At 44.2% G+C, this 18,161-nt stretch overlaps 2 protein-coding genes across 14 annotated transcripts in view; one reads left to right on the top strand and one right to left on the bottom strand.

Moving 5' to 3' along the window:
* Positions 1 to 525: 525 nt before the first annotated feature.
* The window catches only part of LOC109400267 (zinc metalloproteinase-disintegrin-like EoMP06), a 43,959-nt gene continuing 26,323 nt past the window's right edge, over positions 526 to 18,161 (bottom strand). For 12 of the 13 annotated variants that reach the window (XM_062847190.1, XM_062847188.1, XM_062847187.1 and 9 more), the window contains exons 3-5: positions 2,775 to 3,162; positions 2,520 to 2,718; positions 526 to 2,459 (exon numbers count right to left, since the gene is read on the bottom strand). In XM_062847190.1, coding sequence (XP_062703174.1) covers positions 579 to 2,459; positions 2,520 to 2,718; positions 2,775 to 3,162 — 2,468 coding nt within the window. In that variant the 3' untranslated portion in view covers positions 526 to 578. The remainder of the gene's footprint in view (positions 2,460 to 2,519; positions 2,719 to 2,774; positions 3,163 to 18,161) is intronic. The other variant, XM_029867472.2, reaches the window with a different exon arrangement.
* LOC134286687 (uncharacterized protein K02A2.6-like) lies at positions 9,206 to 12,492 on the top strand. The gene is made up of 2 exons (XM_062848354.1): positions 9,206 to 10,481; positions 10,576 to 12,492. The coding sequence occupies exons 1-2, from the start codon at positions 9,264 to 9,266 to the stop codon at positions 12,490 to 12,492; spliced, it is 3,135 nt and encodes a 1,044-aa protein (XP_062704338.1). The 5' UTR covers positions 9,206 to 9,263.

Genomic DNA, 18,161 nt, shown 5'->3' on the forward strand with positions numbered 1-18,161 from the left:
AGAAGGATTTCGGTCATATTATTACGCATTACCCAGAATTTACCTTTGAGCTGCTCGCAGCTCCAATTCTTCGAATGGATGACTAGAACTTTATTTCCTTCAAACGTGCTGTTACGATGCTTACAATTATCTCTAAGTAGTAGCTAGAAAATAACGCTAGTATCAAAAAGCTGTAAAATTCCTAAAATGTTTTATGAAACACGCAGACCTACACATACGAGCGCACATCGATCTATTTGGTTTGGTATTACACAGAAAAAATAATTCTTGTAAAATTCAGCGAAAAATCATGTACATAAAGGGAATGCTAGAGTTTGCATATTTACATGAGATATCATGTAAAATTACGTTACATTCGAGTAAATTTCCGCTAATAGTCGCGTAATTGGTTGGAGTCCATGACGGTTTACGCGATGGTTGGCGGAAATTTACACGATGGTAATGTAATTATACATTACATCTCATGTAAAAGTGCACTAACTCTAGCATTCCCTTTATGTGCATGATTTCTCGCTGAATTTTAAATACATATTTTTTTCTGTGTACATTCCGACTGAGTACATAGTACAAAATGAGATTCACGAATATCGAGTATTACTGCTTCCGCCGGATGATCCGTGCCGCCGTCGTTCGTACGAACTCCGATGCACGGACGACGACGACGGTTGTCGCGGTAACCGCCGTGGACTGGCCGGAGGTGGCAGAGGTGCCATGATGTGCGTCACGTAGCCTACCGAGGGCTGAGCCAGCGATCGTACCGAGACGGTACTGTTCTTGGCCGGAGATTCCCGGCCACTGTTGTCGCCAAATGGCTGCTGCTGGTGGTGTTTCAGTCTTGCGATTGGGGTAAACTGAGGTCCGTCGATGTTCCGAGTGGAAGAACACAGTTTGGGGGCGGAGATGTCCCGCACTATGGCGGAATTGGTGGAGGGAGTTGAGATGAGTTTGTGTTTACTGCGGGAGGATGTGGGGAATGTGTTGATTTTTAGGGGAGTTTGGCAGCGATCTGTGTGGCAGAAGATGCGGATTATGTAGATCGCGAAAAGTAGGAGTATGACGAAGGTCGCTACGGAGAGGGAAATGACTAGTAGGGAGTATGAGGAATTGGAAGCCGGACCACTGTCAATGGATCCACCGTTTCCGGAAAATTCGCAGAATGGAGGAGCGTAGCCCGGGTTGCAATGGCAGTTTCCTTCGCTGTTACAGACGCCGTGATTGTGGCAGTTGTGAGGGCATAGTTGTCCTACTCTATTAGAGTTGAGGCTGTCGATGTCCCAGCACTGTTGTTGGTAGCACATTTTGTTTTGACCACAAGGAGCTCCATCTGGAACTAATGATGGTTGTTTGGCATTGCCTAGATCTATGAAAGCGGCGTGGCAAGGGACGACCTTGCGGCCGTTCAGAGTACTGGCGATGTGCTCTTCGGTGAATACTCGCAGTCCAAATTCTAGACGATTTTCGTTTAGCTGATGGCAGAAAAGCAGTCCACATTGAACATCCTCCTCGGCGCACTTTTTCCAACTATGGTTATCCCGATCGTATCCACAGTTAGCATACTTTGTACCGTTGACGTTCCTTGCGTAGCAATTTACATCAGCTGCCTTGCCGGACGGACCCCACAGCAAACGGCACTGATCGTTGCGTGTTTTACAGTCTCCATCGATGCAATACGCTTGACCACCAGCACAAACCTCTGTATTCCTCTTGTGAACGTCCCTTGGACAGTGTTCAGATTTACCCGTACAGTACTCTGGAAGATCACACTCTCCGTGAGCCATTCGGCAAACACTTGCGGCCTCCTTCAGTTGGCATGTTTCTAGATTACAGCACTCGCCTGTAGCGCATACAGCTCCTTCCTTAAACCGACAAAGCTTTGCATCACAGCATTGATTATCACAGATGTCCTTCAATCCACAGTCACACTCTTCGCCTTCATCTACGAACCCGTTGCCACAGCTCATCGGATGCACCACTTGCGGCCGATCCTTCAAACAGTGGTTTAACCCTCTGTTGAACGCCAGCGTCAACTGCTCTACACTACAGCTACTCCAGTGCTTCAGCGACAATCCTGAAACGGTTGATGACATGATACACTCCGTGTCCTCACACTTGCACTCATTTTTCACGTCATGTTCCATGTTGAAGCTGTGGCCCATTTCGTGGGCCAACGTCCCTGCCTGGATGCCGAAGTTATCGGTGTGGATCACGATAACCGCTCCGGAGTTGTTGCTGGTACACATTCCACCGAGCTTGGCTTTTCCGATTACGTGGTCTTTGAAGTGGACCGCCGTTAGCAGTTGGGCGTGATCGTTGGGATGCGAACGAAGCAGAGTATTCCGACGATACTGGAGGAAGTTATTCAGGGTGTCATCGGCACGGTCGGAGACGTGAATGCGGTCGTGCTGGTCCCATACGACCACGCCTGTCAGGGCGATGAAGATATTCAGTGGATTGAAGAGCTACGGAAAAGTAAGTTTTAAGGTAGGCTAATCGTAGATAGAGATTCTGAAGTAGATTACCATGTTAACGTGGTTGACAACGTTCGTGCAATAACTATGGACGGCCCAGATGTCTTCTTTAAAGTACCTGTAGAGAGAATTGTCTACCACCAAAACTAGCTCAACGAACCGTGAATAACGGTTCGCGTTGTACGGACCGACCAATCGTGAACGATGGTGACTTCGTTTTACTCGATTACTATGCGAGCTTGCGTAGATTCTGTAATGAAATCACGGGTTAGTTCCATATCAATACACAAGACATAAACAACAAACCTTTCCAAAAAATGTTCTCCCGAAACCTCATCGTAGTCGATGTAGTAAGTCTCATCCTGGTCATAAACGGTTCCACGAACCTTTCCCTCACATGTGGACAACGCCACCTGACTTCGCGGGCTACCGTGGACCCTGCCCTGGTAGTAGCACTCGTCATTAAAATACTCCACTATCGATTCGTTTCCATAGCCCTGCCGTTCAACGAAGGTCCGGCTCGGCAAGCTCCTCCGTAGATCGATTCGAACCGTCAAGGCGCCATCCGACGCCGTCGTCAAGTTGTAGGTCAGTACAGCAGAGTCGCTGCCGAATCGCGTGTGCTCCACATTCGGCACAATCGAAATACGGTCATTGCCATTGCCCGCCAAAGGTCCATTCTGCTGCCATACTGCTGTAATGGAGAGAGGTAAAGCAATCAAAGCAAGCTGGGTTAGAATGGTTAGAACAACGACAATGTATCATGACGGGCGGAGAGACAAAGAAAAGGACTTGATAACGATGCGGAGATGCTAATTTGCCTCATATCGAATAGCGACGTGCCTTGAAGCAAACAAGTGGTGCCAGTCGTCAATATTGACAATAAAAAATCATTTGCTAGAAACTTTGAGTGCTGCTTGCTGTTTGCCCGAAGCTGTCTGTTGCGGCGGGAGACACCACGCTTTGTTGTCTATGCCAAACTCTGATTTTAACAACTTCGGAACGAGATGAACTTTTATGACTCGCCTTGTCTGTTTGATTGCTAATGCATTTCAATTTCATTGCTTATTTATAACGGAGAGCACGTAGCGTATCGCACGCGGCGATACATACTCTTTCTCTTCAAACAGAAACGCTCTTCTCGTGTCGTGGTTTTCTTACTAAAGACGGATCGCTCTTACTAGCCTTTTGTGAGTTGGATGGGTTTTCTCATTACTCACGTTTAGAGCAACATCCAAGTGTTCTTTGCATCTGCTTCTCAACGTCGAGAGCGTGCAATAGTAGGCGAGGGTGTGTACAAGCCAAACGACGGTACACTACATGCATGGCTGGTAGCCATGGCGACCGCAAAAGCCGCCGTCTACTGTGTCGACTCTATCAGCTGTTTAGAACAACTGCTTGATAGAGGATGATTAAAAATAATTGATAAACTTGAAAGCTTATGAATTCAATTAGAGAAATAATCCTAGTCTCATGAGCTGAATAGCTGCTCTGAATGAAAAAAAAACTCAGCTTGTGGTTTTCAGATTTTGTTTTTAGATGTGGGATGAAACATGGAAATTCAAGGGAATTGGCACAGCTCATGTGCTTCCATTGGCAGCGCATGTGGGGGATATTTTGAGTCCGGTTCGATGATGCGTGCGGTAGGTACTAGTGGCAGGCAGGTGGCGTGAATCACACACCGTGAAGGAGGCTTGTAGTTGGTGACGCCGCCGCCGAACAGCGGTGCTACCGTTTTTAAACTCAGCAGAAAGATGAGTTTGCTTTTGGTAATAAGCGTTTACACACGCATGAAACCGGGAGTAGTTGCGGTTAGTTGAATATTTTTACTCTTCATGGTGGTGCTGACATTGACTGACAGCTATCAAGTGGAAAGACTTGAAAGGGTTATGGTCAGGAAATTGAGTCGTTCGGTAAGTGATACGAGAAAGATGTCAATGAACTAAATGTAATATGAGAACATGGCTTAAATTACGCTCATGGGGTAAGATGGCTCAACGCAATTTTTTAAAGGACGTAGACTTGTTTGTGACTTAGGTATATGGAATTTTGATAATTTTTGCAAAATCTTGACAACTGCTGCTGCAGCAGAGCCCGAGAAGCCGAAGTCTATCCAGACTGAGGCTTTCGATTTTGCAATAGCAGACCCGAAGGGTACATCGGATACCAATGCTTATGCCAATAGGCCATGACAGCGCCGCAGTGCTGCCGCCTGGCGGGAGTCGTATTGCAAACGTGAGAAAAAACGAGACAAAACACGTTTGTTTATACTTCTTCACGCACACGATGACAGATACAAATGGGATTTCCCATTGGAGTGAGTGCATTTTTGCTGCCGTCAGAGCCTATTGATCGTAGGAGCGTGCGCGATAGCCGTCAGATGAGAAGCTGCCACACGGCGTTCGCAAGGCCAGAAGGTTGCTAACCCCCTGAGTGACGGGTAGTAATGCCCAACCAGGCGTTCCAGAAAATTGAGAAGGGTGGCCTTAAAAGCAGGAGGTTGCGACCATTTGTACGTCCACATCCACCACACAGGTTAGGACGGGTCTAGAGGGTGGGTGTAGGGACCTACACTGAATAAACACTGTACCTTTAACATAAATAACCTTGACTTTCAATACAAGCATACCTGTCACGAGCTAACTAACCTGAACCGAACTGACAGGAGGGGGATTGTGTTTTAGCGACTGCGAGTGATAGGACACGCGAAGGTTGGTGGCTGAGATTCGACGGCTGTTATCGGGACGAACGACGAGTAATCGGATCACTCCCCGGATCACTCCCCTACATCTGGCGACTGCGGATAAAAGGTAAATTTGATAATTTGTTAAATTTGAGAATTCGGCCTACGGTTTAATTTCCGAATCTGGAAAATAAAGTGCACTACGAGCACGACTGCGAGCTCTTCCTGTTCAGCAAGATGGCGGTGCGAAAATATTGCTGAATGAGTGCAGCGTTGAAACCGACCTGGCAGTTGGACTTTTTGTTTCCAATTGGAAGTGAGAATAGGATGGAGATGTGCAATTGGAATAATTGAAAGTAAACAACGATGGGAAAAAAAATAATGTGGAAAAAAACTTATCATAAAGGTGTTTGAGCAGAGGGTTTTTGATAATGTAGCGTATGGCGAAACTGCTATGAAACGGTGTCTTAGTGCGCGAGGGCCTAAGATTAATTGTTGAAGGAGTGTTTATAAGGGTGTGCTTATCCTAGTAGTCGATAATTCTAGTGCGCGAGGGCCTAGAATCTTGAATTATAATCTTAATGCGCGGGGGCTTAAGATGAGTCCCTAGTGTGTGAGGACCTAGGTAGTTCTAGTGCGCGAGGGCCTAGAATGGGTAAAACGTCTTATTGTACATTTTTTTTTTAAAGAGAAGAATGTTATGTTTGCCAAGTGGTATTGTCGGAAATAGTTACATGACAAAAGAGTGCTCGATTAGTCTGAGAGGTCATGAATAATGTAGACTAGGTACTGTATATGTAATGAAAATTCAAAAAAGAGGGTGGTGACTGAATATGGCTGGCATTACCATTGCTTGCTGTATTTCAGGTCCTAGAGAATGTTTCTACACCCAACAATCCGTTAGTTACTGTACCTACTCTACATTTTATTTGCTCACTTTGGAACATCAGAAGGGCTCGACAAAAAAATTAAAATGCTGAATCATAGATTTGTTTTATTTGCAGATGGATGAAAGTGGCAAGAATGGAAAGGCTCCCTGCAATATTACTTTGATTCATATCAAATCACGGATCAAAAGCTAATGCGTGCCAAAATGCTACATTTCGGTGGACCGCAGCTCCAAAAGGTGTTCCGTACCCTAGATGGAACTGAAGATTTCCCATTGATTGTAGTGCAGAAACCCTGGTATGATGTAGCAATCGACCGGTTGGACCAGTACTTCAAGCCCCGTAAGCAAGACGTTCTTGAACGCCATAAGCTCCGAAATATCAGACAGCTGCCGAATGAGCGTTTTGCCCATTACGTGCTGCGTTTGAGGCAGCAGCTAATGGAATGTGGTCTCGAGAAATACGCTACCGAGGTCAGAATCAGCATTGAGGAGATGATGTTGGTAGATGTCATCGTGGAAGGATGCGCTTCTCAAGAACTGCGTCGTAGAATCCTCGAAAAGGACCAATCACTTTCGGACATTGAAGCATTGGGAGCGTCACTTGAAAGTGTCAGAAATCAGGAGAAGGAAATGAACGCTGCTGAACTTCGAGACCGCCCAGCTGAAATATACAAGGTGCACACCGCTGCACAGTGGGAAAAAACCGACCCAAAAAGGCACCTAATTATTGCGGCTGATTGCGATCTTTGAAGCCCATCTTTTCCGAATAGAAAAATGCCAAGGAATCGATTGGTGATAGTTTCATTCACCGGAATTGAGTGTAAGTGTCCATTTTGCCTCATTTTCCCCTAAAAAACTCTGTTTTTCTGAATTTAATATTGGTTTCAACTGATTGCGGCTAACCAACCAATTTTTTATTGATATAGAATTGACAGGTGCATTCTATGGAGCATACCTCGATCTGTATCTTTGACTGGGAGTGCCCATTTTGCCTCATTTTCCCCTAAAAATACTGTTTTCTGGATCAAAAAATAGTTTAAACTGATTGCGGCTAACCAACCATTTTTTTCTTGATGTAGAATTTACAGGTGCATTCTATGGGACACACCTTGATTTGTGTCATTGCATGAAAGTGCCCATTTTGTCTCATTTTCCCCTAAGATACTATTTTTCAGAATGAAAAAAATGTTTCAACTGATTGCGACCAACCAACCAATTTTTACCTGATGTAGAATTAATCGACACATACTTTGCGGTGCACCTCGATATATGTCATTGACTGGAAGTGGCCATTTTGCCTCATTTTCCCCTTAAAATACTGTTTTTTTCTGAATTAAAAATTAGTATCAACTGATTGCTGCAAACCTACCATATTTTTCTTGATGTAGAATTGGCAGGAACATTTCATGAGACACACCCCGATCCGTGTCATTGACTGGAAGTGCCCATTTTGACCCATTTTCCCCTATAAATTCAGTTTTCCTGGATTAAAAATAGTTTTAACTGATTGCGGCTAACCAACCAATTTTTACCTGATGTAGAATCAACCGGCGCATGCTTTGGGGCACACCTTGATCTGTGTCGTTGACTGGTAGTACCCATTTTGTCTTATTTTCCCCTAAAAATACTATTTTTCTGAATCATACAATTGTATCAACTGATTGCGGCTAATCAATCAATTTTTACTTGATGTAGAATTAACCGGCACATACTTTAAGGTGCACCTCGTTCTGTGTCTTTGGGTGGTAGTGCTCATTTTGCTCCATTTTCCCCTAAACTACGGATTTTCTGGATTTTAAAATGATTTCAATTGATTGCAGCTAATCAATATTTTTTTTCCTGATGTAGAATCGACCTATGCATACTATGGGATACACCTCGCGTTACATTTGCTTGGTTAACCGCAATTAGTTGGAACTAATTAGGGGAAAATGGGGTGAAACGGGCAATTTCAGACTAACGGATAGCGCGAGGTGTATTCCATAATATGCATAGGTCGATTCTATTTCAGGAAAAAATATTGGTTAGTTGCAATCAATTGAAACTATTTTTTAAATCCAGAAAACCCGTAGTTTAGTGGAAAATTAAGCAAAATACGCACCACCACCCAAAGACACAGAACGAGATGTGCCCCAAAATATGCGCCGGTTAATTCTACATCAGGCAAAAATCGATTGGTTAGCCGCAATCAGTTGAAACATGTCTTTAATTCAGAAAAATAGTATTTTTAGGGGAAAATGTGGCAAAATGGGTACTTCCAGTCAAAGACACAGATCGAGGTGCGTCCCAAAGTATGCGCCGGTTAATTCTAAATCAGATTGAAAATAATTGATTAGCCGCAATCAGTTAAAACTATTTTTTAATCCAGAAAAACAGTTTTTATAGGGGAAAATGGTGCAAAATGAGCACTTCCAGTCAAGGACACGGGTAGAGGTGTGCCTCAAGAAATGTAACTGTCAATTCTACATCAAGAAAAAATGGTAAGTAAGCCGCAACCAGTTGATACTAATTTTTAATTCAGAAAAAACAGTATTTTAGGGAAAAATGAGGCAAAATGGGCACTTCCAGTCAATGACATATATCGAGGTGCACCCCATAGTATGTGCCGGTTAATTCTACATCAGGTAAAAATTGGTTGGTTGGCCGCAATCAGTTGAAACTATTTTTTAATTCAGAATAACTGTATTTTAGGGGAAAATGAGGAAAAATGGGCACTTTCAGTCAATGACACAAATCAAGGTGTGTCTCATAGAATGCTCCTGTCAATTCTACATCAAGAAAAAAATGGTTGGTTAGCCGCAATCAGTTGAAACTATTTTTTAATCCAGAAAAACAGCATTTTTAGGGGAAAATGAGGCAAAATGGGCACTTCCAGTCAAAGATACAGATCAAGGTATGCTCCATAGAATGCACCTGTCAATTCTACATCAATAAAAAGTTGGTTGGTTAGCCGCAATCAGTTGAAACCAATATTTAATTCAGAAAAACAGTGTTTTTAGGGGAAAATGAGGCAAAATGGACACTTACACTTAATTCCGGTGAATGAAACTATCACCAATCGATTCCTTGACATTTTTCCATTCGGAAAAGATGGGCTTCAAAGATCGCAATCAGCCGCAATAATTAGGTGCCTTTTTGGGTCGGTTTTTTCCCACTGTGCGCTGATAGATCGAAGTTTGAGCGTAAACCTGAGCGTTCGGAGAACCGTTTCGCAACACGACCGATGAAACCCGATAAAGAGATGTCAACTAAGTGCTTCGCTTGCGGTTTAGTTGGACACATCTCAAGAAGCCCAACATGCCCTGCTAAAGGAAGGACATGTCGTAGATGTCAAAGTATCGGGCATTTCGAGAAAGTGTGTCGAAAGCGTCTAAGCACACCACATTCGATCGCACCGGGAAGGAAAGTTCACGTGATTGAAGATGTCGTGGAGCCGCAGCCAGGACCGGCTGCAGAAGAACCGGAACGAAAGGTCTACTATACTTTCCATGCCGGTAACAACACGAACGTGTTCGACTGCAAAATCGGTGGCGTGGCGGTCGAAATGTTAGTCGACTCAGGATCGGACGTCAACCTTATAACAGCGAAGACTTGGGACGAGTTGAAACGGCAACAAGTTCGCGTAACTGAATGTGTGAAGGGCTGCAGGAAGACACTCAAGGCGTATGGAAGTGATAAACCGTTGGAAGTTCTGGGTACATTCAGAGCGCACGTCGAAGTTGGAAAGCGTACGATCGATGCGGAATTCTTCGTGACATTGAGCGGGCAACGGAATTTACTCGGTGATGTAACATCTAAACAGCTGGGTATTTTGAAGATTGGTATGGAGGTTGACCAAATTATGGATGGTGGAGCAGGTCAGGCACCGTACCCCAAGATTTCGGGAACAAGAATTCATATCCATATGAACCCGGATATGGTACCGATTTTTCAACCCGTGCGTAGAATTCCCATTCCCCTGGAAGGCGCGGTGAACGCTAAGTTGGATGAGCTTTTAGCTAAAGACATCATCGAAGTCAAAAATGGACCAGCGGCTTGGGTATCTCCACTCGTTGTTGCCAACAAAGCGAACGGTACCATTCGCCTATGCGTGGACTTGAGGCGTGTCAATCAAGCTGTAGTACGGGAGCGCCACCCCATGCCTGTGATCGACGACATTATGACAAAAATAGGCAAAGGCAAGATATGGAGTGTGCTTGACGTGAAAGATGCGTTCTTTCTTCTCGAGCTGGATGATGAGTCGAAGGATATAACGACCTTCATCACACATCGCGGCTTATACCGGTTCAAGCGGTTGCCCTTCGGATTAGTTTCGGCTCCGGAAATCTTTCAGCGTACCATGGACGAGATGTTGGCTGATTGCGAGGGGGCGTATTGGTACCTTGACGACGTAGGCGTTGAAGGCAGTACAGTAGAGGAACATGATTCACGTCTTCAGAAGGTATGAAATCAAAAAAATTGAAATCCACACATGCTAATAAATAAAGTTGAATTCATTACATTCGTGTTTTCTTCATTCCAAATTCCTGTTTCAGGTTCTTGCTAGATTCAAGGAAAAGGGAGTTGTTCTAAACTGGGACAAATGTAAAATGAGGGTAACAGACTTTGAGTTTCTGGGATTCAAAATCAATCCTAGTGGAATAGAACCATCTGATACGAAAAGAGATGCTGTCATGAGTTTTCGCAGGCCTTCAAACGAAAGTGAGGTAAGAAGTTTTCTTGGTTTGGCCAACTATATGGGGAAGTTCATCCCTAATTTGACTGATATTGACGAACCGTTGCGAAAACTGACACAGAAAGGAATACAGTTTCATTGGGGCGATGCGGAAGAAAATGCGTTCAACAAGATTAAGTACCACATAGCAAACGCTAAATCATTGGGGTTTTATCGAGCAGAAGACGATACAGCTGTAGTTGCAGATGCAAGTCCCCATGCGCTAGGGGCCGTGCTGATCCAGACCGATAAGCAGACGCGTCAGTCACGGGTAATCTGTTATGCATCCAAATCGCTCACAGACACGGAAAGGAGGTACTGCCATACCGAAAAGGAAGCACTAGCGCTGGTGTGGAGTGTGGAGCGATTCCAGAACTATTTGATAGGCAAAGAGTTCAACCTTGTAACGGACTGTAAAGCTCTAACATTCTTGTTTACGCCATCCTCGCGCCCGTGTGCTCGCATTGAACGATGGGTGTTGCGGTTGCAAGGATTCCAGTACAAGGTCGTCTATACTGCGGGTCCATCGAACATCGCCGATGTTTTATCCAGATTATCCGTATCGGAACCTAGAGCCTTTGACGATTCGGAAGAACTGGTGGTTCGTGAAATAGCAAGTACTGCTGCTACAGCTGTGGCGCTGAAATGGCACGACATTCAAAAGGCTAGCCATGAGGATGAAGTGATATGTCAAATATTCCAAGCCCTGGAATCCGGAATATCTGATCAACTACCGTTGCCATATAAAATGATTTTTGGAGAGCTTTGTCGGGTAGATGAGGTACTATTAAGGGGTGATCGAATCGTGATTCCTCAAAGCCTCCAGCAAAGAGTACTGCAGCTGGCACATGAGGGTCACCCAGGCATGCGCATTATGAAGGGGCATTTACGTGCAAATGTGTGGTGGTCAAAAATGGATGCGCAAGTAGAACAATATGTAAAAACCTGTCGAAGCTGCTCCCTTGTATCGGCTCCAAATCCGCCCGAACCAATGACTCGAAAAACACTTCCTTCTCGACCATGGGAACAAATTGCCATTGACTTTTTGGGTCCTCTTCCTGAAGGAGAGTATCTTCTAGTTTGCGTCGATTACTACAGCAGGTATATAGAGGTAGTTGAAATGAACGACATTTCAACCTCATCCACTACACAAGAGCTGCTAACAGTGTTTTCGCGCTATGGAATTCCTGAATCTCTTCGAGCGGACAATGGTCCACAATTCTCTTCTGAAGAATTTCGTATGTTCTGCGAGGAATACGGCATTTGTTTGGTGAGCACTATCCCCTACTGGCCCCAAATGAATGGTGAGGTTGAACGACAGAACCGCTCCATTCTGAAGCGTTTGAAGATAGCTCAAGAGCTTGGACGTGATTGGCGTAAAGAACTGCGACAATACATGCTAATGTACCATTCGGCAGCGCATTCGACAACTGGCAAAGCGCCTTCAGAGCTAATGTTCGGTTGGCGCCTCCGATCCAAGGTTCCCAATGTGCCTACAGTCGACAACCAAAACGAAGCTGTGAGGGATCGAGATATGTTGGAGAAGGAGAAAGGGAGAGTCTATGCAGATAACCATCGAAAAGCAAAGTCCAGTGGAATTGAAGTGGGGGATACGGTTTTGGCTAAACGGATGAGAAAGGAAAATAAGCTCAGTACGGAGTTTACCTCGGAAGAATTTACGGTTTTGGATAAAAAGGATCATCTGGAAAAACATACAACAGAAGTGCAGCTCATCTGAAGGTCGTACCTAAAACAGGATGCTCCGGAGAAGATCCAATGCTTCAGAATCAGCTTGGGAACGAACCCGGCCATCCAACCAAGGATATCTTCTGCTGACACCACCGCTGACAAAGCTCCTGAGAGGGCTTCTAGGAGACCAAAAGCTGAGTCTAGTCGATTGAAGGATTACATTATGTATTGACGAAAGCTATTGTTATCAATTTATTGAAGGGTAGGGGTGTAGGGACCTACACTGAATAAACACTGTACCTTTAACATAAATAACCTTGACTTTCAATACAAGCATACCTGTCACGAGCTAACTAACCTGAACCGAACTGACAGGAGGGGGATTGTGTTTTAGCGACTGCGAGTGATAGGACACGCGAAGGTTGGTGGCTGAGATTCGACGGCTGTTATCGGGACGAACGACGAGTAATCGGATCACTCCCCGGATCACTCCACTACAGTGGGGACAGGAAGAAGTAAGAACAGAAGGGCAGGGGCACCAAGCTAAGGAAATGTAAGAGGGCACAGGTGCCAAGCGTGAGAAGAGTAACGCGCTCGTCATCAAGACGGACGGGTCTATCAGTATTCGGTTCGGAAGTTTTGAAGGCGATGAGGAGCGATACCAGTCTTATGAATCTTGGAGTCGACGTACGCAATGTTTGGAGTACTTATACAGGCGAAATTATCCTTGTGCTTAAGTGTGATAAAACCCGCAAGGGCGCTGCTTTCGCGTGTGCAGTGGAAGAGGTCCTTGGTGAGGTTGTCGAGGTGAGGGCTCTCACTGTGGAAGCCACTCTAAAGGGCAAAACTTGGACAAGATCACGTACACAGAAGAACTTGTCACGGTTCTGTGGCAGCCACTCGGCTACGGAAAGGCCTAGTAGAGACCCACGTGGCCTTGGACGCTTAAAAGGCTGTAAAAGTAGGGAAGCTCAACTGCCGTGTGCAGTATAGTTGTTCCATATTCTATGGGAATCCCTATTAACATGGGACAACTATGCTGCACACGGCGCGGCAGTCAAGGTGGGCTGGTCAGTATACCAACTGACCATACACGAGCCACCGGAGACTTGATTGTGTCTGGAACCAGGACACAAGTTATGGAACTGTAAAGGCCGTGACAGGAGCAAGCTCTGTGTGCAATTCGGAGGAGAAGGCCACAAGGGACAAGGCTGCTCAAAGGTTCAAGGTACCCGAAATTCAAGGAAGCCTCAGCGGACATATCATTGTCCATAGGAGTAGTGGTTATGGAAACTGAGTCGCAGGTGGGTCCCAAAAAGGCGACGCCTCCGCGGCGGTATTCGATCGAGTAGTTCACGCAGGCACTGGATTGTGTGATGGCCGTGCTGACAGAACGAAGGCCGGTGCTAAAAGCGGGTGACTTCTATGCTTGGTCGCAGAAAGGGGACCATGATCGATCTGGCTAATGTTGGTATTAAAATTACCTTTAGTCGGAACGGACCGGAGTTGATCATCGACGTTACTTTTTGTACTCCAGGCCAAGTCCAGACCAAGTAGTTCGAACTGGAGGTTATATTATGCTTACACTCACAGCGATCGTTTGGCGGTTCGCTACTGTATCAAACATTGCAGGCCGTGATTAGACCAAGGCCAAGCCATCGTACGTGGAAGGCATCACTGTGATAGCCCAGAAAACCAAAAGTTAGCTGTTGGCTGTAAAAAAAAGTCAGAGATCAACCCCGATAAGTTGAAGTTGACCTATTAGGTCTTGGAAGCTGGGAATAAGCGAATCAGGTATGATGTGCTATGCTAAGAACAGTTGACTATTCAGGACGCGAGCTGTTGTAAAAAGTACAACACTACCAAAAAACCTCGCTTGTTATATACAGTGCGAGCGCGGTGCAGTTTATGGATCTAAAAGACGCGCGGTCTGAAAGGTTAAATTCATCATGCGATACATACCTAAGGAAAGCCTTAATATTTAACCTCGAATTGGTGCCCCTTTGTGCTATTAGGACCCAGTAATCCTTGGCCTCCACCCTCAACCTAAAGGCCAAAGTTCGCCCTGGTCCAAATCCGAGCATCGTCACCAGAACGTCATAGATGAAAGAACCCAGGTGACACGTCGGACGCAGGTTGTTCCCGACAGAAAAAGGCGTTGCACAATGGTCCGAATCCACGTTTTGGCAGGACAAAACTACCTATCTTTGTTTATTTTAGGCGTTTCGTAACTTTAGAGAAGTTGTTTGCATCTTTCGTCTTAACTCAAATCTGGAACAGAACTTTTGAATTTTAAGTAATATGCAATCGAGTTCTTCAGCAAAGTTATAGACAATGCTATTTTGAGAAACTTTGCCAAAGACACCTTCTGTCAAGCTCTTAATTTGAACGTAGTAGGTCAATTTTAAGTTTTAACTCAGGGTGATCCTTCCAAAAACTTTTTTTTACAATAACTTTTTAATTTGACTTTTTTTTCGAAGATGTGAGCTTCGGAGCCGTTGATAAGCATGTAATGACGCATATTTGTTCTGAACATTACATGTTGCTAGGTCTTGTCATTCAAATGTTATGGGCATTTTTGACTTAAAAACAACGATGTTTTGAAATGCTTATATCGAATGGAGTTGGTACGATAAAAAAGTTGCTTAAGCGGAATTTGGAAGGTCACATATAAAGCCAAATTTGGAACAAAAATTATGATAAAGTAATTTTTTAAATTGGAATAAATCGTCTCCAAAAGTCCACTTAAAAATAGAAACACTACACGTAACTCATATATTTTTAAAGAAAGAGCCAAACTGTCGTCGGAGAAAATGTAGGTTTTTACCATACCTACAAGTTTCCCATACGATAACAGAGATACGAAGATTTTTCCTGCTAAAACGTAGATTCAGACCATTGTGCATTGGAGTCTTCGGAGATCCCCTCTAATTCCACAAGAGCGTGGTCCGGCCGGCCGTCCAACGCTTCAACATACACACCCGCATACCCACCCAGAGTATTTGTGAGTAGATTGAATAAATTAAGGCTAAAACTGTTAAAGTGATGTTGCCATTCATTAGGCTTTTATTAGCCCCTCGACGTAAGCTGACCCTGCGAGCTGGAAGTCCACGCTCAAGCTTCCCGACGTTCAGGCTTAAGCCAGGGGTCCGTCTGATCCCAGAATAACAGGCTATTGCCGATACGCTTCTGCCGATACCCGGGCACTTGTACAAGATTCTCGGAAGTTTCTTAACCTTCTTCGTGCATTGGCTTGCGCTCACCTTGCTGACCTAGTGCACGTTTAGGGGTCATAATGACCCCAATGCAGGACGAGAGTTAAAGAATTGAGAACTGTCATAAACTCACAGAGGTGGGACGGAAGCACTTTCTTCACATTACCTTAGGAGTCTCGCATGGAGGAGAACGTACCTCTGAAACAGATGGTCCAGAGGCACGTTTTTCTCAATTTTGAACATTTGTGCCATAACCGGGGTCCGGTGGTATAAAGACACGGACACCGTCTTCAGCCAATGGCGATACAGATTGAAAGAAACTTAACACTAGACACTAGACAACGGACACACGGATCATGCACCAGTGGATACGGATTAGAAACAATTCTCGTCAATAGCTGCATCGCTCGGAGTGGGAATCGAACCCTCACCCCACAGAATGGTGCAATTAGAAGCTTGGTGACCCTATCCGCAAGGCGACGAGGCTCCACAATGTGTTATGTCTGTGAGTGGGACATGCGATTGCGCTCGAAGTGCTTTGTCAAAAACTTGGAGATGATGATCAACAATGAGCCTATCATTGGTAGCTTTAATGATTAGGGGAACATAGCATAGCATAGCATAGCATGAATACTTGCACAAATCTTGGATGGAGTTGCAAAGTTGAATATATCCATTTACATTGCTTATGTCGCTACTATCTACAATGTCATAGATTCACTCAGCTCCACACACCTGGCCAAGTCCTTGCAACCATTTATAAATCGCTTCATCAACTTAGAAAGAGCCCAGCTTCCAATAGATGAAAGGATGTTGAAAATAGCGAATTTTCAACTTATATGCAGTTGTATAGCAAATATATACTGAAATAGAATTATTTATAAATAAATATTATTGGAAAGATCTCACCAATTATTGTGTGGTTTTTGTGGTTTAATGCCAATCATCTAATTGCCTTAATTAATGTTCTTCTCTGCAAAGAACAACACAATACTGAACAATAAACACCCGCGGATCTATTGCTTTGATTTCCGCTCGAGACAATAACGGGAGCTATCGATTATGCTGCCATACTCACCCCTTACAGGAGCGATGCATGCACAGCAAAGAACAACACAATACTTCTTTAATGATTAGGGGAACAGAGCCCAAAATGCCAAGGTGGGGTAAAATGGCCCAACTCATAAAACCATTCCCGTATCCCAAGCAACACACATGTTATATAAAAGTTACGACAGCGCAAGTTTTGGTTGTATAGAAGTTTTTTTTACGTTATTTCAACACAATGTTAGAATTACGTATAATAAACATCTATACAACCGAAACTTGCGCTGTCGTAACTCTATTATAACATGTGTGTTGCTTGGGATGGGACTTGATCATTACTATAGGTGAATGGTGTCAAGATATGTTTGCATTAAACATTCTTCTAGAAGCTAGGCCGTCAAACCCAAGGAAAATCTTTTGATTTCCCAATGAAAATTTAAAACTTCCGGTTTTTCGTGCTAGTAATTAAGGTTTTCGGGTGATTTAATTACCAGCTATGTTGTTCTAAGGAGATTGAGGCACACATGGAGACGCATGGTTGTTGATGTCTACGCTATTCCGGTTGGGGGTCATTCAAATATGACGACCATCGTTTAGCGGGGAGGGGGGACACACACCATGAATTGAGTATACGAAAAAACGTGACAGAGAGGGGTGAAAGTGAGTCGAATATGCCCGAAAACTGATGGACGTAATTTTTTAATGTTTTCATGTTTTATGGCACAAATTTCCCGAATGGAGGAGAACGTGCCTCTAGAGCCGACCTACTGATACCTAGCCTTTTTGCACCACTTCCGTTTTACGAGCTAGTTTTAAAATCGCTAAAAATCGATGAAAATGCAACAGTTTAGTAGTGAATATATTTGCTGACGCATCGAGTCTGGTTACTGTTACCACTTTGAAAGCCTATCAAATGAGGCTATATGTCATTGAAAACGTCAGAAGAGGTGGCGCGTGGAATTGAAGAGTGGATGGTCAGCTCCTAGCATAAGAAGATATCAGTGCTCTGAGCTACGCCATGGATAACTCGCAGGTACTCAAAACAGCATCCACAAACAGTTGGTCGATTTCGCCTTTTTGTCTTTTTTATTCGTTCTCGCTTCCATCCGTTTTCCGAGTGTCTAAAAATAGACTTCCGAGCTGCAGCAGGAGCTGCCGTCACCAACACAATCACTTTCCGGGTTTGTTAGTGGCAAAAGTGCAGTCGTTCAAAACAATCCGTTATTTTATGTTGAAACTGCCAAATCTCTGTTTGTTTTAACCATCTGTCAAAAAATTCGACAAATGAAAATATTTGTTTAATCAAACAATGGAACAGTTCAGTTTAAATTAGAAATCAGTTTGTCGCTATAGTAAACTGAATAAAAGGTTGATTAGAAGTAGGGGAAGACGAGGTAAGAAGGCCCGCCGGGGTAAAACGGACCACCTGAAGTTCAGCATGAAAATGCCGTTTTCT

This window comes from Aedes albopictus, chromosome 1, assembly GCF_035046485.1.
Source record: "Aedes albopictus strain Foshan chromosome 1, AalbF5, whole genome shotgun sequence".
Lineage (NCBI taxonomy): Eukaryota > Metazoa > Arthropoda > Insecta > Diptera > Culicidae > Aedes > Aedes albopictus.

Bases quoted from the DNA above. Each gene is read 5' to 3' on its own strand.
- LOC134286687 (XM_062848354.1), top strand. From the start codon at position 9,264: ATGAAACCCGATAAAGAGATGTCAACTAAGTGCTTCGCTTGCGGTTTA. The intron at 10,482-10,575 runs GTATGAAATCAA...TTCCTGTTTCAG, and splicing joins ATGATTCACGTCTTCAGAAG to GTTCTTGCTAGATTCAAGGA.